The following is a 26,271-nucleotide window of genomic DNA, read 5'->3' on the forward strand; positions in this document are numbered from 1 at the left end:
TCTTACTGCGGCTGCTAGCTGAGCCGTTTTTACATTTTCCACTCACTGTTTGACTGCGTTCTCGTGTGTGAGGGTCGTCACTTCGGGGCTGGTTAAGTCCAATCCTAATAAAAATTCCGTGCCTTTCATGGGGCGTCCGGTCATGAGAGTGTGTGGGGTGTAACCTGTGGATGTTGAGACAGTATTTCTTAAAAACATCAACGCAAAAGGGAGGACTGAATCCCAAGTGGTGTTGTCCTGTTGGACCATTTTTCTGAGGGTTGATTTTAGGGTCCAATTCATGCGCTCCACGATACCACTTGACTGGGGGTGGTATGCGATGTGGAATTTTTGGGTAATGCCAAATATCGTGAGGACGTTCTTCATGACACGTCCCGTAAAATGGGAACCTTGGTCGGATTCAATGCTGCGGGGGAGTCCCCATCTCGTAAAGGTGTGGTGGGTTAAAATCTTGGCTGTGGTCTTTGCCGTGTTCATTCTGGATGGGAATGCCTCTATCCATTTTGTAAAAGTGTCTATGACAACTAATACGTACTTGTGACCATTCCTGCAAGGGGGCAATGGTCCTATAAAATCGATCTGGAGCTTAGTCCAGGGACCATTAACGGGGCGGGTGTGGCTAAGTTGAGCTTTCTTTGCGTATCTGTCCAGATTGCTCTGGGCACAGATAAGGCAATTCTCAATGTAGTGCGTTACGTCTTCTTTTAAACTTGGCCACCAACAGAGTTGCCTGAGGTGGGCTGTAGTGGGATCAATTCCCTGATGTCCATGACTGTCATGGAATAAACAAATTGATTCCTGTCCTGTTCTGGAACCACACAAAGGGTGTCTTTTAGGACCACACCGTCATGTGTGGCTAGTGCATTTTTAAATCTACCATAGGGTGCTGTAAATTGTCCTTTCAAAATCTCCCTGAGATTGCTATCCTGCTTCTGGGCCTGCACTAAATCCTCAATATTAGTCTGCGAGACCTGAACTGCATTCACTGGTGCGCTTTCGGGAGGTGTCCAAATATATCCATGCCTGGAACCTGCTTTTGCCAGTGCGTCGGCCTTTACATTTCCAGGAGGGGGAGGAATGGTGGTGACTTCGAACTTTAACAATTCCGAATGTCCTGTCCTGTGCTTTCTCTAAAATGTGGCGGAGCAATGGGGCTGAAGGGAGGGGTTTTCCGTCTGCGGAAACAAATCCTCTTGCTTTCCACAGGGGTAGGAATTCTGTAAGGCTGTTGCAGACATAGAGGCTGTCCGAGTATATGTCTGCTGGGCTGGGGAAGGAATCTGGGTGATCTATAATATACGCAACGGCTGCTAGTTCTGCTACCTGCGCGCCTAAGTGGCCTGGTAGCTTTAAGGAGATCTCTTCTAGGGCGCGTCCCTGCGCGTCCTCAACATAAATGCCGCATCCTGTAATGCGCTTCCCTTCTAAGACTGTGGAAGAACCATCCACATAAATTCGCAAAGGTGCGCACGTATCTGGGGGCTCTGGGGTGAACTACCTATCTTTCTGGGGGGTGTTTTGGCGATAAAGGGGCTTGTGTTGTGGTGCGGTGAGATGATTTCACATTCATGGTGGGTGGCTGGGTACTGAAGGTTATCGGCTAAGAAAGTGTGGGTCTTAGTCCGTTTAACGGTGATGTCCCGTCCCTGCAAAAGAAGGGTCCATCTAGCTGCTCTAATTTGGCTAACTGTACCGTCCTTAAGTCGCCCGTCAAGTAGAAGTTGTGTTCCGTGAGGATTGTGATGGGGTTTAGTCCGGTTATGTAGGAAAAATACTGAACTAACCAGAAAACTGCGGGCAGGTGCCTTTCACAGGCTGAAAATCCCTGCTCCACAGGATCTAAAAGGCTGGAGGCATAAGCCACGGGTCTTAATTGTTCATGCCGTTCCTGGAGGATCACGGCCGAAAGGGTGCGGTCGATGCTAGCTATCTCTCTCGCGTAGGGGGAAAGCGGGTCTGGAACCTGTAGTGCGGGGGCTGCAATGAGGGCTCTTTTCAAAGCATCCACAGTATGCTGCGGAAGCCATTCCCAAGGGGTTCCTTTCTTTAGGAGTTCCGAGAAGGGCGCTGCCTTGCTGTCGATACCGTCAATGTGGTTTCGGCAGTAGCCAACCAGTCCTAAAAACGACCGGAGGGCTGAAACGTGCTGGGGAAGGGGCAATTTGGCAATCAAGTCAATTCTTTTGTGCTCGATCTCGCGTTTACCGTGCGTGATAATCGTACCCAAATATATCACTTTGTTTTCCAAAATCTGGACCTTTTTGGGGTTTACTTTGCAGCCAATTGAATGTAGGAGTTCCAGGAGTTCGGACAGAAGCGCAATGTGCTCTGCCTTGGTGCCTGTCTGCAGTAATAGGTCGTCCACATACTGGACCAGACATTCGGGGCGAGAAAATTTTGACAAACCATTTGCCAGCTGTCGGTGGAAAATGGAGGGGGAGTTGTGGAATCCTTGTGGAAGGCATGTCCACGTGTACTGCTGACTTTTAAAAGTGAATGCAAATTTGTATTAGCACGCTTTTGCCAATGGAATGGACCAGAATCCATTACTGACATCCCAAACCGTAAAGTATTGTGCATTGAGTCCCTGTTTGAGCATGTCTCGGGACTTGTGGCTACCGTGGGGGCAGCTGCGGGGGTGACTTTGTTGAGTTCCCGGTAATCGATGGTCAGTCGTCATGATCCATTGGGCTTTCTCACTGGCCAAATCGGGGCATTATTAGTGGAGGCTACTGATCTGAGTACGCCCTGCTCTAATAAGCTGTTGATAACTTTTGCGATTTCTCCCTCTGCCTCTTGGGGAAATCCGTATTGCTTTTGGGGTCTAGGGTCAGGTCCTGTGATTTGAACGGAACCAGTCATCCGGACACAGTCGTGTTTGTGGGTCGCGAATGCTGTCCTGTGCTTCTGCAGAACTGCCCTAATCTGCTTGTCTGTGCTAATCGTGGTCGGGTCAAACCAGAATTCGGCGACTGCGCTAATCTTGTTTGCTAATCTATTGTGAGCGTTGCGGGGGCTCTTGCGGATTTTGCCATTTTCCAAACACATTGGTTTACCGGATCAAATGAAAGGTGGTGGGAGTTCATAAAGTCAATTCCCAAAATGTGTTCTGCTGTGTGGGGTAGATCGACTAAAACTATGGGGTGCTTTGTCGTTATATTGCCAATCTGAATGGGTACAGGGGCTGTGATGTGTCCCTGCTGCGAGTGGCCTGTTAAGCTGCTGAGGGTGATTGTGGCTGTAGTGGGCCACGTGTCTTTCTGGAATATGATGGAGGAATTGATTGTGGTGCGGGACCCTCCTGTGTCCCAGAGAAATTCGATGGGCTGTCCCGCTATCTTTGCTGCAACTACTAGTCGGCCGGACCTATCCCAAAGGGTGTCGCAGACCCAACTGGGGGAGCCCGAACACCGTCGGTCTGTTCCGTTCATGTCCGTCTGGTCTGAACGGGTGCTCACACTATGTATGGGCTCTGTCCTATTCTTATTCAGAGTGCCTGCCTGCTGGGCTCTCTGTGGCTTTCGTGGGGCATTGCATTCTCATGCAAAGTGTCCTAACTGTCCACTGTTGTAACACTTCTGTGGCTTTTGTGGGGAGCTGTTCCTGCCTTCGTTCACCCATGCGGGGTTCTGGTGCGTTTTCACCGCTTGGATGTCTGCTTCTGCCTGCTGTTCCTCGGGTTTCCGAACTGCGGGTTTGTTCTGTACAGACTGCTCCCAGGCACGGGACAATCGTTTTAAAACCCATTTCTTATTGTGGGCTTCCTCTGAGGTGTCATAATTCGTACAGGCTTTTTGACCTGGCTCTGTGGCATGGGAGATAAGGGTGCGGGTCCATTTGGCCATACCATCTTAGGACAAATGGGCACGTTCTAAGCTACCGCAAACTGCTGTGAAATGAATCCACAGGCGTCCAGCAAACGCTGTGGGATGTTCTGTCTTTTTCTGCCTGCACTTATTCAGGCCTTCTTCGGGGTCACCTCTGTTATAGCCAATTGCGTCTAGGATCGCCGTGTGCATCTCTGCAAGGGTGCCTCCTCCTACATTCTGTGGGTCGGGAAGGGCTGCTACGACCGAAGGGTCTAAACTCAAAACTGTGAGCTTCACGTGCTCACGCTCATCCAGGCCGTACATGGTCGCCTGCTGCTTTACTCTGGCAAAGTGGTGGGGGTCTGAGGTGGGGAGGAACGGTGTGATTTTCTCGCACGCGTCCCGTAATTGGGTCACGGTTAAGGGGGTCATGTACAGGAATTCCGTGTCTCCTTCCGATGTGACTGTGCGGTGGGTGGTTACTGGGTTCATTGGTGCCTGAACTATCTGCTCTGTGTGGGGTTGGGGTGCTTTTCTCTTCTGGGGCTTTCCTTGCGCACATGTTCCCTGAACATATCTATGCACGGTCTCATTTAATTCTTCCCAATCCGGCCCGTCTTCTGTATCTAACTGGGATCCAAAGGTGCTCTGGAATCCATTCTGAACTGAAAGCAAAGACTGCAGTTCTGCAATCTGCTTCCTGCACTTCGCATGTTCTAGTGAGCTCTGTCTGTGCTCCGTGGTGGTAGCATGCAGTGCTCGTAATGCTGCTTTCAGGTCGCTACACTGCCTTTTCAATGCCTCTACCTGTTTCTCTGTTTCCTCTCTTACCAGGACTGCACATTGCGTGTCCTGATAGGCCTTTTCGTACTGTGTCTGGAAGCTGCTTAGGTGCGCCAGACAAGACTGGTGTGCCCTCTTGGCATCATCCACCTCTCTGTCCTTTGCTGCTACCTTCCTTCTCAACTCTATGTTCTCCTTCTCAACCTCACTTACATCGACCTTGCTCATTCGATGTACTCCTATCTCTTTACGGAGCGTCCGAACGACCTCCACTGTGCCTCGCAATTGTGCCAAACAGGACACGATTGCCATCGGCTTGCGAGCTTTTCCCAAGCTTTTCTTGTGAATTTCTGACAGGTTCTCCCACCAAGTATGTCCTATACTCCCAGGTCCTGTTTCCTCATTGTCACAGAATTCGCTCCAATGGGGCCATCCTTTCTCTTTGAGGTACTTTCTGATTTCCTCTTCCCAAACGGGACACTGTCCTACTCTGCTGCTGGTCGCTGTGACCAGGAATTCCTCAGGGTTCATGAGGCGTTGCATTGCCTGCATTGCCATCTTTCCTCTCTAAATACTCTCTTAAAATTTGGAACAAGGGGTATTAAGGTGGTGCTGTAATTACGGGTACGGCTTTCGCTATTTTCCAGAATACAAACTCCCGACAAACTCGCAACAAAAATCTATCAGTTTTACCTTATAGCCCTGTTAGTTACGCATGCATTAACACACTTCCGAATTATGAGGATTGATCAGAACTGCTAGAACACTTGTGGTTTTTTCTGTTCCCAATTGGATTTCTAATTCAAATTTTTGGGTTCTCCCGGAGTGGTTAAGCCACTTCTAAGTCGTGTCCCGTCAGGATGTCGCCAGTAATATGTTGCTAACTTTTGGCTGGCTCTTAATTCGTAATTTGCTCTGTTTGTTTAACCTTTGCTCTAGAGTCGCCAGGTATCTTTATGATACCGCCACGAGGTTCAAGTTCAAGTAATGATCAATAACTCAACACACCAATTAGTAAGATTCAAATCAAAACACATTTATTATACACAGTAAATCACTACTCTTGCGTAAACTCTACTTTCTAGACTATTCCTATCACTAAAAGGCCTATACTTAGCTTCGGACTGACCCACCAGGTCAGGGGAACAAATGGCCTTTCGTTCAGGTCCTGAGTCTGTAGGATTCAAAAGCTGGTATGGACTTGTAGCTAGGAGCGCCTATCTCATAGCGAGCGTTGACTTGAGACTTACTTGGTTGGCGTGGCCGCTGGACAGTTCACTCTCAGAGGTTGCTTTGCGTTGCTGAGTGACCCTGCCAAGAAGGACGATTTGAACTTGGGGGCTTTACTTTATAGTCCCCAGGGGCTTCCCGCCCTTCGGGGCGGACCCCGTACCTGGTTCCAAATGATTGGACTGCGTTCTGATCATTTGGATCGCTCAGCGGTCCCTAAATGTCCATTGGCCTTCCTTTGTCTTGGCTCCTGCTGGCGCCGAGGAGTCTGGCTTGGCTTTATTCACCTTAACTGTTGCAATTGTGCCTTGGAATTGCTCATTACTATGCAGATGGCTGCTGATTTCAGTGCTGTCTGGTTTTTTGCAGGTTTCAATACACATGATTTCTGTTCTTGCTAGTCTTTGCCTGTGTTGGCTGAATTTCCCTTCAGTCTTTGCGGTTCTCCATTTTAAGTCGGGAAGTGGCCAACCCAGGTGGCTACAAGGGGAACAGAAATAACTTGCAAAAACAAGCCTCCATTATTTATTGTGATAAGGTATATCATTTCCTAGCATAGTCCTCTGAGTAATTATAGATCAGCCAGCCTAATCTTGGTGGTAGTTAAATTATCGGGAAAAATTGTGAGAGGTAGTATAAATTGTTATTTAAAACAGCATGGATTAATCAAGGACAGTCAACTTGAATTTTGTAAGGAAAAGTTGTGTCTAACTTGATTGAATTTTTTGTGGAGGTAACAAAGAGGTAACATTTGGTGTCATCTACATCGATTTTATGACAGCTTTTGACAAGGTCCCACATGACAGACTGGTCAGGAAAATAAAGACCATGGGACCCCAAGGGAAAGTGGCAAGCTGAATCCAAACTTGGCTCAGTGACAAGAAACAAAGGATAACAGTCGATAAGTGTTTTTGTGACTAAGGGCTATTTCCAATGGGGTTCCACAGTGCTCTATACTGGGTCTCTTGCGTTTCATGTTACACATAAATGATTTAGACTTGAATGTCAGAGACATGATTAAGAATTTTGCGGATGATACAAAAATTGGCGGAATGGTTGATGTTGAGAATAAAGTTCCGGCTGCAGGACTTACTGGTCAGGCGGACAGAAAAGGGTTCAAATGGAATTCAATCTGAGAAGTGAAGTAATGCATTTGGAGAGGGCAATAAAGGCAAAGGAATAGATAGTAGGCTAATGAGTGGAGAAGAGAAACTTAAGGACCTTGGAGTGCATGTCTGCAGACCACTGAAGGTAGCAGGTTAGGATAAAGTGGTTAAAAAGAAATACCAGATACTTCCTTTCATCAGCTGAGGCATAGAATATGAAGGCGAGATTAGAGCTGTATAAAATGCTAGTTAGGCCACAGCCAGAGTACTTTGTAGAGTTCTGGTACAATATTACAGCAGGATAGGATCACACTAGGAAGGATGCTGAGGAGGTTTACATGGATGTTGTGAGGAATAGTGAATTTGAGCTATGAGAAAAGTTTGGATAAGCTGGGGTTATTTTCTTTGGAACACAGGAGGTTCAGGGAAGATTTAATTGAAGTGTATAAAATTATGAAGGGCATAAATGGAGTGGACAGAGCAAATAACTTTTTTAACTACCAAATGTCTTTCAAAACTTGCACGTTAGATAGCTGCTTCAAATGATTTACCCCTCTGCTAATGGATATTTCCTTTAACAGTGAAGTCTATAACCAGGGGTCATAAATTTGAAGGGCAGACGACCTACTCTATATATTTCTGACCCGTTAGGGGGGATGGGGGAGATTATGTGGACCTTAGGGGAATTTGGCCGGTTCTCAGAATACAAATTGAATATGGGTAAAAGCGAGGTTTTTGTGATCCAGGCATGGGGGGCGGGAGAGGAGACTGGGGGTGTTGCCATTTAAAGTGGCGGGAGAGAGTTTTCTCTACTTGCGTATTCAGGTGGCACGGGGATGGGAGCAGCTACATAAATTAAATCTGGCCTGTTTAGTTGAGCTAATGAAGGAGGACTTTTGGAGGTGGGACATGCTCCCGTTGTCAGTGGCGGGGAGGGTACAGACCGTTAAACTGACGGTTCTCCTGAGATGTTTGTTTGTTTTCCAGTGCCTCCCTATTTTTATACCAAAGGTCTTTTTTAAGCGGATGAATAGGGTGATATTTAGGTTTGTGTGGGCGGATAAAACCCTGCAAGTAAAGAAAGTGCTGTTGGAGCGAAGTCGAGGTGGGGGAGGGCTGGTACTGCCGAACTTTAGGTACTACTACTGGGCGGCAAATATAGCCTTGATTAAGAAGTGGGTAGTGGGGGAGGGGTCAGTGAGGGAGCGGGTGGAGGCGGTCTCATGTAAGGGCACAAGTTTGGGGGCATTCGTAACAGCTCCTCTGTCATTCCTGCACAAGCCCAGTGATAGTGGCGGCCCTGAGAGTTTGGGGGCAGTGGCGGAAGCATATGGGAATGGAGGGAAAGTCGGTGTGGGCTCCAATTTGTGGTAATCACCGGTTTGTACCGGGGAGGATGGATGGGGGATTTTGGAGGTGGCAGAGAGCAGGGATTGAAAGGTTGGGGGATCTGTTTATTGATGGGAGCTTTTCCTGTTTGGAGGATCAGGAAGTGGAATTTGAATTGCCGGGAGGGAATGGGTTTCGGTATCTGCAAATAAGGGATTTTGTGCGAAGGCAGGTTTCGGCCTTTCCACTTCTACCGCTGCAAGGTATACAGGACAGGGTCGTTTCTAGAATGGGGGTGGGGGAGGGGAAGTTATCAGAAATCTATAAAGAACTTATGGAGTGGGAGGAAACCCAGATAGATGAGCTAAAGCGTAAATGGGAAGATGAGTTGGGAAAGGAGTTAGAGGCGGGTCTGTGGGAGGATGCTCTGAGCAAAGTCAACACATCCTCATCATGTGCCACGCTCAACCTGATACAATTCAAGGTGGTTCACCGGGCACACATGACGGTGGCCCCGATGAGCAGGTTTTTTGGGGTGGAGGACAGGTGTGTGAGGTGTGCAGGAGGGCCCGCAAATCATGTCCACATGTTTTGGGCATGTCCGAAGCTTAGGGGATTCTGGCAGGGATGTGCGGATCTCATGTCCGCGGTACTAAAAGCGAGTGTGGCACTAAGTCCAGAGGAGGCGATTTTTGGAGTGTTGGAAGACCCGGGAATCCAGGGGGCAAGAGAGGCTGACTATTTGGCCTTTGCCTCCTTGGTAGCCCGGAGACGGATCTTAAGCGTGGAGGGAGTCGAAGCCGCTGAAATCAGGGGTATGGGTTAGCGACATGGTTGGTTTTCTCAGAAATTAAGTTCGCCCTGAGAGGATCAATGCTCGGGTTCGTTCGGAGGTGGCAGCCGGTTATTGAGTTCTTCGGAGAAAACTAAACTGTTATCCGATTCAATAAGGGGGGCGGCGTTAGGGAGTAAGGTGGGGTAGGGGGGGGAGTTCGTATATTTTTGTCTAGCTTAGGTGGGAACAGTGGGAGATGGAGGGGTGTGTTACGCACTGAACTATGTTTACATTTGTACTTGTATCTTTTGTTGTTATAAAACCATAAATGCTTCAATAAAATATTTGTTAAAAAAAAAAACTGGAGGAGGATGCTCCACAAATATCCCAACCCTCAATGATGGAGGAGCCCAGCACATCAGTGCAAAAGACTAGGATGAAGCATTTTCTGCAATCTTCAGCCAGTAGTGCTGAATGGGTGATCCATCCTGGCCTCCTCTGGATGTTCCCAACATCACAGATGCCAGTTATCAGCCAATTAGATTCACTGTACATTACATCATAAAAACAGTTGAAGGCACTGGATACTGAATAGGCTATGGGCCCTGACAATATTCCGGTTATAGCATTGAAGACCTTTTCTCCAGAACTTGCTGCACTCCTAGTGTTCCAGCATACTGTCATCTACCCAGAAATGTTGAAAACTGCCCAGGTATGTCCGATCCACAAACTACAGGACAAGAACAAAGAACAAAGAAATGTATAGCGCAGGAACAGGCCCTTCGGCCCTCCAAGCCCGTGCCGACCATGCTGCCCGACTAAACTACAATCTTCTACACTTCCTGGGTCCATATCCCTCTATTCCCATCCTATTCATGTATTTGTCAAGATGCCCCTTAAATGTCACTATCATCCCTGCTTCCACCACCTCCTCCAGTAGCGATTTCCAGGCACCCACTACCCTCTGTGTAAAAAACTTGCCTTGTACATCTACTCTAAACCTTGCCCCTCTTAAACCTATGCCCCCTAGTAATTGACCCCTCTACCCCGGGGAAAAGCCACTGACTATCCACTCTGTCTATGCCCCTCATAATTTTGTAGACCTCTATCAGGTCGCCCCTCAACCTCCTTTGTTTCAGTGAGAACAAACCGAGTTGATTCAACCGCTCCTCATAGCTACTGCCCTCCATACCAGGCAACATTCTGGTAAATCTCTTCTGCACCCTCTCTAAAGCCTCCACGTCCTTCTGGTAGTGTGGCGACCAGAATTGAACACTATACTCCAAGTGTGGCCTAACTAAGGTTCTATACAGCTGTAACATGACTTGCCAATTCTTATACTCAATGCCCCGGCCAATGAAGGCAACCATGCCGTATGCCTTCTTGACTACCTTCTCCACCTGTGTTGCCCCTTTCAGTGACCTGTGGACCTGTACTCCTAGATCTCTCTGACTTTCAATACTCTTGAGGGTTCTACCATTCACTGTATATTCCCTATCTGCATTAGACCTTCCAAAATGCATTACCTCACATTTGTCCGGGTTAAACTCCATCTGCCATCTCTCCGCCCAAGTCTCCAAACAATCTAAATCCTGCTGTATCCTCTGACAGTCCTCATCGCTATCCGCAATTCCACCAACCTTTGTGTCGTCTGCAAAGTTACTAATCAGACCAGTTACATTTTCCTCCAAATCATTTATATATACTACAAACAGCAAAGGTCCCAGCACTGATCCCTGTGGAACACCACTGGTCACAGCCCTCCAATTAGAAAAGCATCCTTCCATTGCTACTCTCTGCCTTCTATGACCTAGCCAGTTCTGTATCCACCTTGCCAGCTCACCCCTGATCCCGTGTGACTTCACCTTTTCTACTAGTCTACCATGAGGGACCTTGTCAAAGGCCTTACTGAAGTCCATATAGACAACATCCACTGCCCTACCTGCATCAATCATCTTTGTGACCTCCTCGAAAAACTCTATCAAGTTAGTGAGACACGACCTCCCCTTCACAAAACCATGCTGCCTCTCACTAATACGTCCATTTGCTTCCAAATGGGAGTAGATCCTGTCTCGAAGAATTCTCTCCAGTAATTTCCCTACCACTGAAGTAAGGCTCACCGGCCTGTAGTTCCCTAGATTATCCTTGCTACCCTTCTTAAACAGAGGAACAACATTGGCTATTCTCCAGTCCTCCGGGACATCACCTGAAGACAGTGAGGAGCCAAAGATTTCTGTCAAGGCCTCAGCAATTTCCTCTCCAGCCTCCTTCAGTATTCTGGGGTAGATCCCATCAGGCCCTGGGGACTTATCTACCTTAATATTTTTTAACACGCCCAACACCTCGTCTTTTTGGATCTCAATGTGACCCAGGCTATCTACACACCCTTCTCCAGACTCAACATCTACCAATTCCTTCTCTTTGGCGAATACTGATGCAAAGTATTCATTCAGTACCTCGCCCATTTCCTCTGGCTCCACACATAGATTCCCTTGCCTATCCTTCAGTGGGCCAACCCTTTCCCTAGCTACCCTCTTGCTTTTTATGTACGTGGGATTTTCCATAACCCTATTTGCCAATGACTTTTCGTGACCCCTTCTAGCCTTCCTGACTCCTTGCTTAAGTTCCTTCCTACTTTCCTTATATTCCACACAGGCTTCGTCTGTTCCCAGCCTTTTAGCCCTAACAAATGCCTCCTTTTTTTTTTGACGAGGCCTACAATATCTCTCGTTATCCAAGGTTCCCGAAAATTGCCGTATTTATCCTTCTTCCTCACAGGAACATGCCGGTCCTGAATTCCTTTCAACTGACACTTGAAAACCTCCCACATGTCAGATGTTGATTTGCCCTCAAACATCCGCCCCCAATCTATGTTCTTCAGTTCCCGCCTAATATTGTTATAATTAGCCTTCCCCCAATTTAGCACATTCATCCTAGGACCACTCTTATCCTTGTCCACCAGCACTTTAAAACTTACTGAATTGTGGTCACTGAAATGCTCCCTTACTGAAACATCTACCACCTGGCCGGGCTCATTCCCCAATACCAGGTCCAGTACCGCCCCTTCCCTAGTTGGACTGTCCACATATTGTTTTAAGAAGCCCTCCTGGATTCTCCTTACAAACTCTGCCCCGTCTAAGCCCCTGGCACTAAGTGAGTCCCAGTCAATATTGGGGAAGTTGAAGTCTCCCATCACCACAACCCTGTTGGTTTTACTCTTTTCCAAAATCTGTCTACCTATCTGCTCCTCTATCTCCCGCTGGCTGTTGGGAGGCCTGTAGTAAACCCCTAACATTGTGACTGCACCCTTCTTATTCCTGATCTTTACCCATATAGCCTCACTGCCCTCTGAGGTGTCCTCCCACAGTACAGCTGTGATATTCTCCCTAACCAGTAGCGCAACTCCGCCACCCCTTTTACATCCCCCTCTATCCCGCCTGAAACATCTAAATCCTGGAACGTTTAGCTGCCAATCCTGCCCTTCCCTCAACCAGGTCTCTGTAATGGCAACAACATCATAGTTCCAAGTACTAATCCAAGCTCTAAGTTCATCTGCCCTACCCGTAATACTTCTTGCATTAAAACATATGCACTTCAGGCCACCAGACCCGCTGTGTTCAGCAACTTCTCCCTGTCTGCTCTGCCTCAGAGCCCCACTGTCCCTATTCCCTAGTTCTCCCTCAATGCTCTCACCTTCTGACCTATTGCTCCCGTGCCCACCCCCCTGCCATACTAGTTTAAACCCTCCCGTGTGACACTAGCAAACCTCGCGGCCAGGATATTTATGCCTCTCCAGTTTAGATGCAACCCGTCCTTATATAGGTCACACCTGCCCCGGAAGAGCTCCCAGTGGTCCAGATAACGGAAACCCTCCCTCCTACACCAGCTGTTTAGCCACGTGTTTAGCTGCTCTGTCTTCCTATTTCTAGCCTCACTGGCACGTGGCACAGGGAGTAATCCCAAGATTACAACCCAGAGGTCCTGTCTTTTAACTTTCTGCCTAGCTCCCTGAACTCCTGCTGCAGGACCTCATGCCCCTTCCTGCCTATGTCGTTAGTACCAATATGTACAACGACCTCTGCCTGTTTGCCCTCCCCCTTCAGGATGCCCTCTACCCGTTCGGAGACATCCTGGACCCTGGCACCAGGGAGGCAACATACCATCCTGGAGTCTCTTTCACGTCCACAGAAGCACCTATCTGTGCCCCTGACTATAGAGTCCCCTATTACTATTGCTCTTCTGCGCTTTGACCCTCCCTTCTGAACATCAGAGCCAGCCGTGGTGCCACTGCTCTGGCTTCTGCTGTTTCCCCTGATAGGCTATCCCCCCCGACAGTATCCAAAGGGGTATACCTGTTCGAGAGGGGGACAACCACAGGGGATTCCTGCACTGACTGCCTGCCCTTTCTGGTGGTCACCCATTTCTCTGCCTGCACCTTGGGTGTGACCACATTTATATAACTACGATCTATGCCGCTTTCCGCCACCTGCATGCTCCTAAGTGCATCCAATTGCTGCTCCAACCGAACCATGTGGTGTGTGAGGAGCTCCAGTTGGGTGCACTTTCTGCAGATGAAGCCATCCGGGATGCTGGAAGCCTCACGGACCTGCCACATCTCACAGTCAGAGCACTGCACCCCTCTAACTGACATTGCGTCAATTAATTAGTAAATTACATTTAAAAGTTAGAATTTTTTTTTTTTTAATTTAAGTTACTGTTAACTATCTGTTTCCTAGCACTAGATTTCTACTATAAATGTGAAAGCTAAATATAGTACTCTCCGATCTCTGGCTTAGATACCCCTCTCAATTATAATCAAGTAATTATGTTTAATTAGTTACCAATGCTTAATTTTTTTAATTTAGTGTAGATTCCCAACCAGCCACTCAGGTCACAGCTTTTCTGTGATGTCACTTCAGTTCCCCTACCCCCACACACACAATTTGAAAAGGTAATAAAAGTAAAAATGAGTAAAAATCACTTTCTTACCTTCTGAGGGTCGTAAATGTTCTCAGGTTCTCTCCCTGACAGAGACTGCTCCTCCTCCTCCGAATGGCTCCCGAAACTAGGCCACGATCTTTTTAAATCTCCGCTCCGACTCGCAGCTCCCGCGCTTTTTAAATCTCCGCTCCGACTCGCAGCTCCCGCTCTTTTTAAATCTCCGCTCCGATTTGCAGCTCCTGTTCTTTTTAAATCTTCGCTCCGACTCGCAACTCCTGCTCTTTTTAAATCTCCGCTCCGACTCGCAGCTCCCGCGCTTTTTAAATCTTCACTCCGACTCGCAGCTCCCGCTCTTTTTAAATCTCCGCTCCGACTCGCAGCTCCCGCGCTTTTTAAAATCCAACCCAGCCAATTACTGCCCCATCAATCTACACTCAATCATCAGCAAAGTGACGGGAGGGGTCATTGACAGTGGTGTCAGTCGACACTTACTCTGAAACAATCTGAACACTGATGCTCAGCTTTGGTTCTGCCAGGGCCAGGGCTACTGAGCTCTTGATCTTGTTCCAGCCTTAGTGCATAAAGAGTTGAACTCGAGGTGAGATCAGAGTGACTGCCCTTGACATCAAGGCAGCATTTGATCAAATGTGGCATCAAGGAGCCCTTTCAAATCGGAATCAATCGGAGGAAATCTCCCCACTGGTTTGAGTCATACTTGGCACAAAGGAAGGTGGTTGTGGTTGTTGACAGTCAATTAACTCAGTCTCAGGACATTACTGCAGGAGTCCCGCAGGGTAGAGTCCTATGCTCAACTTCAATTGTTTCATAAATGACATTCTCTCTGTCATATTGTCAGAAGTGGGGATGGTCATTGGTGATTGCACAATATTCAGCACTGTTTGTGATTCCTGAGATACTGAAGTAGTCCATGTCAATATGTAGCAAGACCTGGACAACATTTGGGCTTCGCCTGATCAGTGGCAAGTAACATTTGCACCATATAAGTACCAGGCAATGACCATCTTCAATAACATCTCCCCTTGACATTCAATGGCATTACCATCACTGAATTCCCCATATCAATATCTGGTGGGTACCATTGACCAGAAACTGAACCGGAACAGCCACATCAATATTGAGGCTAGCAATAATTTGCTTTTATTGAAGCTACAAGAGCAGGTCAGAGGCTGGAAATTCTGCAGCGAGTAACTCACCTCCTGATTCCCAAAGCCTGAACAAGACAGGAGTGTCATGGAATAGTCTCCACTTGGCTGGATGAGTGCAACTCCATCAGCACTCAAGAAGCTTGACACCATTCTAGACAGAGCAACAGACTTGATTGACACCTTATCCACCACCTCAAACATCCACTCCCTCCACTACCGATGCGCAGTAGCAGCAGTGTGTACCATCTCCAAGGCACATCTGACAGCACCTTCCAAACCCATGACCTCTACCACCCAGAAGTACAAGGGCAGCAGATGCATGGGAACACCATCACCTGCAAATTTGCCTCCAAGCCACACACCAGCCTGCCTTGGAAGGATATCACTTTCTTCAATGTTGCTGAGTCAAGATGCTGGAACTCCCTCCCTAGCAGCACTGCAGGTATACCTACACCACATGAACTGCAGGTTCAAGAAGGCAACTCACCACCACTGTTATATATTTGGAGCCATTGTGTTGCATGGTCACTTTAAGCGTCTAGTCATATATATAGTTTGTGATGTCATCAGTTGATTCACGGGCTTTGTCTCAGTCTAGATCAAGCTTTTGTCGAGTTAACAACTCTTCAATAAACCTGCGTTATTATTTGCATTCAACCTCACGTGCTTCAACTTCACGTTCTTTTGTCCTGAGAGTACAGAACATAACAGGATAAAAGGAATAACCACCTTCTCAAGGGAAATTAGAGATGGCAATAAAACTGCTGGTCTAGCCAGCAATGCCCACCTCCCACCAAAGAATTAAACAAAACAGGACCCAATTTGCCTTATTGATAACTGCTTCACACTGTCCTGATGTTTTGGAGATGATCACTCCCAAGTCCTTTTCCTTTTTTAGCTGTTGCTGATGCACGTATTTACATTAACCTGTTCCATATGGATTAACATGCATAGTTATCCAGAATAAAATCTATTATCTGTATCTGAACTCACCTAGTTAATTAATCCAAATCTATTAGCAGAAAGGTGTATGAAAATAGGTGTTGGATATTGACAATATTTGGCTTCGCTTTGTTTAATGCCTGTGGAGGAATAATAGTTTGCCAACATTGTCAAGGCTTATATGAAGAATGGGTACTTGGTGAAGTACTGGAGCATGCAGGAGAAAGGGTAAAAGTTATTTGTAGGAATAAATGCAAACAGGTTCAACTCTATGTTTGTACCAATATCTGGCTGCTCTGAGGTTTCAAGAGATATCTGGATAGATGCGGATAAATATTGGAAGGCTGTGATGTTCAAATGCAGTGTTTTATAATTTATCAGCTTGGTTCTGAGTTGGGGATGGTTCTGATCTGAGACTGTTACACAAACTAAAAGAATGAGGGGCATGCAAACAACTGGCTTTACTCTCCATCCTTTCAAGCCTTATCAAAAAGAAACAGCGTTTAATATTTAAGTTTCCACTAACAGCGCTATGATGATCTTCACTGGTAAAGTGGTCTTTAAGTGGCTTTTCCAGTGTGATGACTGGGAAGAGAAGTATGGTCACCTTTGTGGAATCACTAGTAGCATGACCTTTCCGGTACTATTGTTACCGTTACCTTTCTGATAAAGGTGTTAGAGTCGATGGTTTGCTTTGTGCAATGTGGGAAATAATGTTGAGGAAGTTGTCCTTCAAACAGTGGTATCTCTTGCCTTATTGCTGAATAGTTTTAACATTATGCACTCCAAATGTGATTAACCTTGTCTTTGCTTAATTTTTTGCTGCCTGGAAAAATAGCACCCAGCTCTTTGGGCCTTATCCTAGGTAAGACTAAAACACCTGATTTAAATATATGTTACTGAAATGACAGCAGCTTGTGTTTGGGGAGGTTTGCTACCAGCAGGGGACACTCACTGCTTTCTGTTTTCTTGTGTTTGCAGCTTATTGGAGAAGATTGAACAAGAGACATGGAGAGAGACTGGTGTTTCCTTCGTATTATCGGTAACTCGCTTAATGGAGCGACTGCTGGACTACAGGTACATTACCTCTGATTGTGGTGCAACGGGAGAGATATTTCATGTTTAGGAAATCTTACCATAATAATGGTTATTTCCTGGTCATCCCTTTATTTTCTGAATTGATATGCTGCACATTTATTTTCTGACAAGGGTCTAGGTTTTGACCTGTCTTATTTTCCTACGATTCGAAAACATAAGGCCTTCTTTAATTTACTTTTAGGATACGGACGTAGCTGGCAAGGCTAGTACGTATAATCCATACCTTGCTGTGGTTACCATCTGTAATTGTTTGATGCATCTAAGTGTCTTGCTAAACCAATTCAGTAGGCATCAATATTTTGGTTTCTTGATTCTATCATAGGATTTGTTACCCATCCCTAATTACCCTTGTGTTATGACACCCTGGACTAGTGCGCGGTCAATTCCATCCCCACTTGACCCAGAGTCTCAACACAATTGAATTAACCAATAATTCTTAGAAAAATACTCGAAGTCTGTGACCCAAGAATTGCAGTCACCAGGTTTGTAAATGTAAACACAATTAACTTTTATTCATAACAAGAGCTAGAATGAAATAAGCAGAAAATACAACTGGTTAGCTATCATCTAATTCCTAATCCCCCACTTTAACTTGCCCCACCCTCTATATGCACACACACATAAGACAAACACAGTGGGAAGGAGAGGGGTGAAAATAATAAGTAAAAGTAAAAACAGTCTTTGTTTCAGATGCTTATTTTTAAGCAGGCCTCCCTTCAAAGCAAGCTTTCAGAAAGAGCTTATTGCTTTCCGGTCTGTAATTATTTACACTATAGGTTCATCCAGGCCTCTGCAGTTTCATAAATACAGCAACTCATAGCCTTTCTGGATAGAGAGAAGAGACAGAGCAGGTCCTTGCCCCTGTGTGTCCAGGATTCAAACTCAACCCCTTGGGTCTCTAAAATTCACCACTTGTTACCGGGCAGAATAGGCCTTTGTTTTTAATAAATCTTTTTATTGCCATTTTCAAAATGATATACATTGCCGTTCATTTTCATTTATTATACAGTACAAAAAGGCTTCTTCTTACGTTTCTCTATCTACAGTCTATCGCCATCTGACTCGGCGTACAATCCTCACTAACCCCCCCCCCCCCCCCGCCACCTCCCCTGATGCCCTCCTTGATTGATCTGGGGGGGTGTTCCCCCTTCTCCTCATTTCTCCCCTTCGCCCCCTTTTCTCCCCCCCCCCCCCCCCCCCCCCCCCCCCCCCCCCCGTCGGCTTTGGCTGTGTCCACCTTGTGGTTTCTCAGGCTCTCTCTTTTCTTTCCCCTCCCCAGGTTGTGTGTCCCTGACGTTCCTCCTTGTCTTTTATTTTTTAAACTTTCCAGTTTCCCTCTCTAATGGCTGTTGCTGGCCTCGAACAGGTTTTGGAATAGGCCGACAAATTGCCCCCATGCAGTAAGGAAGCCTTCCTCCGACCCTTGGATGGCGTATTTGATCTTCTCCAGGTGAAGAAATTCCGATAGGTCTGCTAGCCAGTCTGCAATGTGGGTGGTGCCGCTGATCGCCCAAACCACTTCTGCCCCAGTTCGTCCCCCCATTTCCGTCTGGTCTCGTCCAGTGGTGTTCGGGCTCTGTCCAGTAACTGTCCGTATATTTTCCCGCAGAGCCTCCCTTCTTTCCTGCCCGTGTTCTTCAGATCCTCTAATATGTGGTCTCTGGGGTTCAGGAGTACCCTACTGTCTCTTTGCGGAGGAAGTGTTTTATTTATAGGTGTCTCATTTCCTGTCCTGTCGGCAGTTCCCATTCCCCTATCAGTTTGTTCAGCGTCGCTAGTCTGCGTCCTATTTAAAAGTCCCTAACTGTCAGGGCCCCTGGTCCTGTCTCCTGTCATGATATGCAGACATGCAGATAATGATGTACAGACAGGCAGCTAATGAACACAGAGAACAGGACATGACTAATGAGCAGGCAAGACACTCAGGGGTGGTATCTCACTATACAAGGCACGAGGCACTCACACTCTGCCTCTTTCCACTGATGAACATCTACAGAGTGAGGCAGGGTGTATTTACAGTATCACACCTCCAGCACGTGGCTAAGAGCTAGTCTGGTTCAGTCAGACATGTCGTGTTAAGCTTCTTGACGTAGCATAAGCTGCTTCCTTGATGTACACTCTGACTTGGAGATAGCTTTATAACATTTATTTATTTATTTTAAAATATGTTTATTCAAAGTTTTTCCAATAAAAATGTTCAACCAGTTAAACCCCCCCCCCTCCATAACAGAAAAGAAAAAGACAAAAGAGCAAAACAAAACATAAACATATCAAGCAAACATAGTACAGAACTTATATATGGGTTTCTCCTGCACATATTGACCCTCCCCTATGTTTGTACAAATACTACCTGGGAAAAAAACCCTCCCCCACCCACCCAAATATCCCCCCCCCAAAAGAAATACCCCCCTCCCCTCCCCCTCCCTGGTTTGCTCCTGCTGCTGACCGAGCTCCTTCTAACCCTCCGCGAGATAGTCAAGGAACGGTTGCCACTGCCTGAAGAACCCCTGCGCAGACCCTCTCAAGGCAAACTTTACCCTCTCTAGCTCACTGAACCCTGCCATGTCATTTATCCAGGCTTCCACACTGGGGGGCTTCGCGTCCTTCCATAATAGCAAGATCCTCCGCCGGGCTACCAGGAACGCAAAGACCAGAATGCCGGCCTCTTTCGCCTCCTGCACTCCCGGCTCGTCTGCCAGCCCCCAACTTGATTTGACCTGGACTTTCACCGCCTTGGACATAATCCTCGCGAAACCCCTCCAGAACCCTTCCAGTGCCGGGCACGACCAAAACATGTGGACGTGATTCGCCGGGCTTCCCGAGCACCTCCCACATCTGTCCTCCACCCCAAATAACCTACTCAGCCTCGCCCCCGTCATATGCGCTCTGTGAACAACCTTAAACTGTATCAGGCTGAGCCTGGCACATGAGGAAGAGGAATTGACCCTACTCAGGGCATCCGCCCATAGACCGTCTTCAATCTCCTCCCCCAACTCCTCCTCCCACTTGCCCTTCAGCTCCTCTACCAAAGCCTCCCCCTCTTCTTTCATCTCCTGATATATCGCCGAAACCTTGCCCTCTCCTACCCATACACCCGAAATCACCCTGTCCTGGATCCGCTGTGCCGGGAGCGACGGGACTTCCCTCACCTGCCGCCTCACAAACGCCATCACTCGCATATACCTGAACGCATTTCCCGGGGGTAACCTGAACTTCTCCTCCAGCGCCCTGAGGCTCGCAAACGTCCCGTCTATAAACAGGTCCCCCATCCTTCTGATCCCTGCCCGATGCCAGCTCCGAAACCCCCATCCATCCTCCCTGGGACGAACCAGTGGTTCTCCCGGATCGGGGACCACACCAAGGCTCCCATCTCACCCCTATGTCATCTCCACTGCCCCCAGATCTTTAGCGTTTCCGCCACTACCGGACTCGTGGTGTACCTTGTCGGCGAGAGCGGCAGTGGTGCCGTCACCAGCGCCCTCAGGCTCGTTCCTTTGCAGGACGCCATCTCCAACCTCTTCCATGCCGCCCCCTCTCCCTCTATCACCCACTTACGGATCATCGCTACGTTGGCTGCCCAATAATAGCCCTCCAGATTTGGCAAGGCCAGCCCTCCCCTGTCCCTACTACGCTCCAGAAACCCCCTCCTTACCCTCGGGGTCTTGTTTGCCCACACAAAGCCCATGATGCTCCTACCTACCCGCTTAAAAAAGGCCTTGGTAATCCTAATAGGAAGGCACTGGAACATGAAAAGAAACCTCGGGAGGACCGTCATTTTAATTGACTGTACCCTGCCCGCTAGCGAGAGTGGCAACACATCCCATCGTTTGAAGTCCTCCTCCATCTGCTCCACCAGCCGCGTCAAATTGAGTTTGTGCAGCGCCCCCCAGCTCCTAGCTACCTTGATCCCCAAGTACCGAAAGCTCCTTTCCGCCCTCCTCAACGGTAGGTCATCTATCCCTCTTCCCTGGTCCCCTGGATGAACCACAAAGAGCTCACTCTTCCCTACATTGAGCTTGTAGCCCGAGAAGTCCCCAAACTCTCTTAGGATCCGCATGACCTCCACCATCCCCTCCACTGGATCCGCCACATACAGCAACAGGTCGTCAGCATACAGCGACATTCGATGCTCCTCTCCCCCTCGGACCACCCCCCTCCAGTTCCTGGACTCCCTTAATGTCATGGCCAAAGGCTCAATTGCTAATGCAAACAACAGGGGGGACAGGGGGCACCCCTGCCTCCTCCTTCGATACAGCCAAAAATACTCCAACCTCCGCCGATTCGTAGCCACATTTGCCACCGGGGCTCTATATAGAAGCTTAACCCAACTAATAAACCCCTCCCCAAACCCAAATCTCCGCAACACTTCCCAGAGATACTCCCACTCCACCCGGTCAAATGCCTTCTCCGCGTCCATAGCTACCACTATCTCCGCCTCTCCCTCCACCGATGGCATCATAATCACGTTTAGGAGCCTCCGCACATTGGTGTTTAGCTGCCTGCCCTTTACAAATCCCGTCTGGTCCTCATGAATCACCCCCGGGACACAGACCTCAATACTCGTAGCCAGCACTTTTGCCAGCAGCTTCGCGTCCACATTGAGGAGCGAGATCGGTCTATATGGCCCACATTGCAGTGGGTCCTTGTCCCGCTTCAGGATCAGAGAAATCAGCGCTCCGGACGTTGTCGGGGGCAGGGTCCCTCCCTCCCTTGCCTCATTGAAAGTCCTCACCAGCAACGGGGTTAACAGGTCCGCATACTTCCTGTAAAACTCAACCGGGAACCCATCTGGCCCCGGGGCCTTCCCCGCCTGCATGCTCCCCAGTCCTTTAACCAGCTCCTCCAACCCAATTGGCGCCCCCAAACCAGCCACCTCCTGCTCCTCCACCCTCGGGAACCTCAGTTGATCAAGAAACCTTTGCATCCCCTCTTCCCCCGCTGGGGGCTGAGATCTGGACAGCTCCTCATAGAAGTCCTTAAATGCCTCATTTACTTTCACCGCACTCGCACCGTAGTTCCCCTGCTATCCTTGACTCCACCTATCTCCCTCGCTGACATCCTCTTACGGAGCTGATGTGCCAGCATCCGGCTCGCCTTCTCCCCATACTCGTACATCGCCCCCTGTGCCTCCCTCCACTGTGCCGCTGCCTTCCCCGTGGTCAACAGGTCGAATTCCGTCTGGAGACTTTGCCGCTCCCTAAGTAGTCCCTCCGTGGGGGCCTCTGCATATCTCATGTCCACCCTTCGGATCTCTCCCACTAACCTCTCCCTTTCCCTGCCCTCTCTCTTCTCCCTGTGAGCCCTGATGGAGATTAACTCTCCCCTGACCACCACCTTCAGCGCCTCCCAGACTACCCCCACCTGCACCTCCCCATTGTCGTTGGCCTCCAAATAGTTTTCAATACACCCCCGCACCCTCCCGCACACCTCCTCATCCGCCAGTAATCCCACATCCAGACGCCACAGCGGGCGTTGGTCCCTCTCCTCTCCTAACTCCAGCTCCGCCCAGTGCGGGGCGTGGTCTGAGGTGGCTATGGCCGAGTACACCGTTCCCTCCACTTTCGAAATCAGAGCCCTGCTCAAAACAAAAAAATCTATCCGGGAGTAGGCACTGTGCACGTGAGAAAAAAAAGAAAATTCCCTGGCCAGGGGCCTAGCAAATCTCCATGGATCTACTCCCCCCATCTGGTCCATAAACCCCCTAAGCACCTTGGCCGCAGCCGGCCTCTTCCCCATCCTAGATCTGGAGCGATCTAATGCTGGGTCCAGCACTGTGTTGAAATCCCCCCCCCATTATCAAGCTTCCTGTCTCCAGATCCGGATTCCGCCCCAACATGCGCTTCATAAATCCAGCATCATCCCAGTTCGGGGCGTAGACGTTCACCAATACCACCCACACCCCCTGTAGCTTCACCATCACGTATCGACCCCCATTATCCACTACAATATTCTAGGCCTCAAACGACACCTGCTTCCCCACCAGTATTGCCACCCCTCTGTTCTTTGCATCCAGCCCCGAATGGAATACCTGTCCTACCCATCCCTTTCGTAACCTGACCTGGTCTGCCACCTTCAAATGTGTCTCCTGAAGCATGACCACGTCTGCCTTCAGTCCCTTTAAGTGCGCGAACACTCGGGCCCTCTTAACCGGCCCATTCAGGCCCCTCACATCGCAAGTTATCAACTGGATTGGGGGGCTTCCCACCCCCCGCCCCTCCCCCTGCCGACTAGCCATCTCCTTTTCTGGGCCAGTCCCGTGCCCGCGCCTCCCACGCTCTCCAGTCCCCCAGGCTCGGGACCCCCGTCTCGACCACCTCTTCTGTTTCCAGTTCCCCATCGGCCAATGCAGCAGCAACCCAATATCCCCCCCCCTCCCCCCCTCCTCCTGCTAGACCCATATCTAGCTCTTTTGCTCCCCCCATAACACTCCCGTAAGTCAGCTGACTTCTGCTGACCCCGGCCTCCCCCACCATCCCATTGACCCCCCCCCCCCCCCCCCCCCCGTGTGGGAATCCCCCCTCCCTCTCCTCCCCAGCAGTCAGTGAGCGCTCCTCCACCCCCCCCCCCGTCTTTCCCTAGCGCGGGAAAAAGCCCGCGCTTTCCCAAGCCGGCCCCGCCCCCTCTGGCGCAGCTCCTTTTGCGGCCTTATCCCAATTCCCCCATCCCCGGGCCTCCCCTCCCTCCAGCACGACGCCCACATTCGCTCCCAATCTCCCCATCAGATCTCTTCCCCCAATCCCCATCCATCGCCCAACCCGTGGAACATTCCCGACGCATAGTTAAAACCCTGTATACATCCGACATCCCCCCCACAACCACAGACCCTCAGTTTGAGTCCAACCTTTCGGTTTGTATAAAGGTCCAAGCCTCCTCGGGCGTTTCAAAATAGTGGTGTCGATCCTGAAACGTGACCCACAATCGCGCTGGCTGCAGCATTCCGAACCTCACCCCCTTCCGATGGAGCACCGCCTTGGCCCGATTAAAACCAGCTCTCTTCTTTGCCACCTCCGCGCTCCAGTCGTGGTAGATTCGGATCTCCGCATTCTCCCACCTGCTGCTCCGCTCCTTCTTGGCCCATCTCAAAATACACTCTCTATCCACGAGTCGGTGAAACCTCACCACCACCGCCCGTGGCGGCTCATTGGCCTTGGGTCTCCTCGCCAGGACCCGATGAGCCCCATCCAGCTCCAGGGGATGCGGAAAGGCCCCCGCACCCATCAGCGAATTGAGCATCGTGCTCACATATGCTCCAGCATCGGCCCCCTCCACTCCTTCAGGGAGACGCAGAATCCGAAGATTCTTCCTCCTCGTTCTGTTCTCCAGGTCCTCGAATCTTTCCGCCCACTTCCTGTGCAACGCCTCATGCGCCTCCACCTTCACCGCCAGGCCCAAGATCTCATCCTCATTCTCCGCGGTTTTCTGCCGCACCGCCTGGATCGCCGCCCCTTGGGCCTTCTGGGTCTCCACTAACCCCTCGATCGCTGTCAGCATTGGCGCCAGCCCCTCTTTCTTCAGCTCCTCAAAGCAGCGTTTGAGAAACTCCTGCTGCTCTTGCACCCATGCCGCTTGATCTACGCCCGCCGCCATCTTGTTTTTTCTCCCTCGCACTTTTCGCTGCTCCAAAAACGCTTTTTTGACCGCTCCACTCCTGGTCCAATCCATATACTATGGAGGGGGGACCTTGCTCACCTTCCCACACTAGAAGTTGTCGAAAAAATTGCCGTTGGACTCCTCAAGAGAGCCCAAAAGTCCGCTTTAGCGGGAGCCGCCGAATGTGCAGCTTAGCTCCGCATAGCCGCAACCGGAAGTGAGCTTTAACACATTTATTGAACAGTTAACTATTCTCCTACTTGAGTTCAACTCTCTTGCTAATCTAACTATAGTAACTATATCTAACTAACCAGTCTGCTCTGCTCTAATCCATGCGGTGGGTGTGATGCTTTCCTGATCTGCTCCTGTCTCTTTGAGTGTCGCCTATGGAAAGAGAAAGAGCATGTGTGCCCTGTCCTTTTATATGGGCAGCCCCCTTGTGGTAGTGTCACCTCTGGATGTGTCTTGAATGCCCATTGGTCGTGTCCTATCTTACTGACCTATTGGTTGAATGTCTGTGTGTCATGAAGTCTCTGGTGCTCCCTCTAATGTTTATTTAGTTCTAGTGTATTTACATTAACCCCTTGTGTACTTACAGTGTCCTAGTGTATCTACATTAACCCCCTGTGTATTTACAGTGATGCATATCACCACAAGACAGAGTAACCACACTTAGGTTAGCAGAGAGTCGAACTTATAGAGAACTGTGCTAAATCAGATTGAACTATCTTCAAGGTCTGGGGTATCTTTTGGTTAAAGCTGCATCCAGTTGCAGCCTGTGTTATCCCAGGGTACATAACACATCATGCTACCAGGAGACTGCTTAATCTAGGTGGTATACCTCAGTCCGTTCCGTGACGACCAGCGAATGTATCCCGGCATCATGGAGAAGATTCAGGCTCCTCACCAGCTCAGGATCTCCGGCAATCTCAGTGCGAACTGGCAGACATTCAAGCAAAAGTTTCTGCTGTACATCGAAGCTTCAGACCTCGTGGGTGCGTCTGATGCAAGGAAGATCGCGCTTCTCCTCTCAACAGCGGGTGATCAAGCCATCGAACTATTCAACTCTTTTCACTTCACCGAAGGCCAGGACAAGACAAAGTTTCAGACCATCCTGGACAATTTGACAGTCACTGTGAAGTGGATACCAATGAAATCTTCGAGCGCTACATATTCAAACAGCGTCTACAACGTAAAGATGAATCTTTCAACTCCTTCTTATCTAACCTCCGCCTGCTAGCGCTGTCCTGCAACTTTGGTGATATTGCTGACTCCATGATCAGAGACCAAATCGTTTTTGGAGTTCACTCTGATCCTCTGAAAGAGCAGCTACTGAAAATCAAGCATATGACCCTGCCAGGCGTGATTGAAACATGCACAGTGCATGAGCATGCCAAAAATCGCTATGCCCAGTACAAATCGACTGAAAATGAGAAACTTGCCTCCCACGAGGCAGAGAGTGTGCAGGCCATCTCCCAGATGCATCGCCTCAGCATTGATGA

General features: G+C 49.0%; 1 protein-coding gene across 8 annotated transcripts in view; it reads left to right on the forward strand.

Moving 5' to 3' along the window:
• dock3 (dedicator of cytokinesis 3) overlaps positions 1–26,271 on the forward strand; it is a 1,587,592-nt gene that overhangs the window by 1,185,012 nt on the left and 376,309 nt on the right. For 7 of the 8 annotated variants that reach the window (XM_072472049.1, XM_072472047.1, XM_072472050.1 and 4 more), the window contains 2 exons: positions 16,920–16,946; positions 17,063–17,158. In XM_072472049.1, the coding sequence (XP_072328150.1) occupies positions 16,920–16,946; positions 17,063–17,158 (123 nt within the window). The remainder of the gene's footprint in view (positions 1–16,919; positions 16,947–17,062; positions 17,159–26,271) is intronic. The other variant, XM_072472048.1, reaches the window with a different exon arrangement.

The sequence above is a fragment of the Scyliorhinus torazame genome, chromosome 13 (genome assembly GCF_047496885.1).
Source record: "Scyliorhinus torazame isolate Kashiwa2021f chromosome 13, sScyTor2.1, whole genome shotgun sequence".
Classification (NCBI taxonomy): domain Eukaryota; kingdom Metazoa; phylum Chordata; class Chondrichthyes; order Carcharhiniformes; family Scyliorhinidae; genus Scyliorhinus; species Scyliorhinus torazame.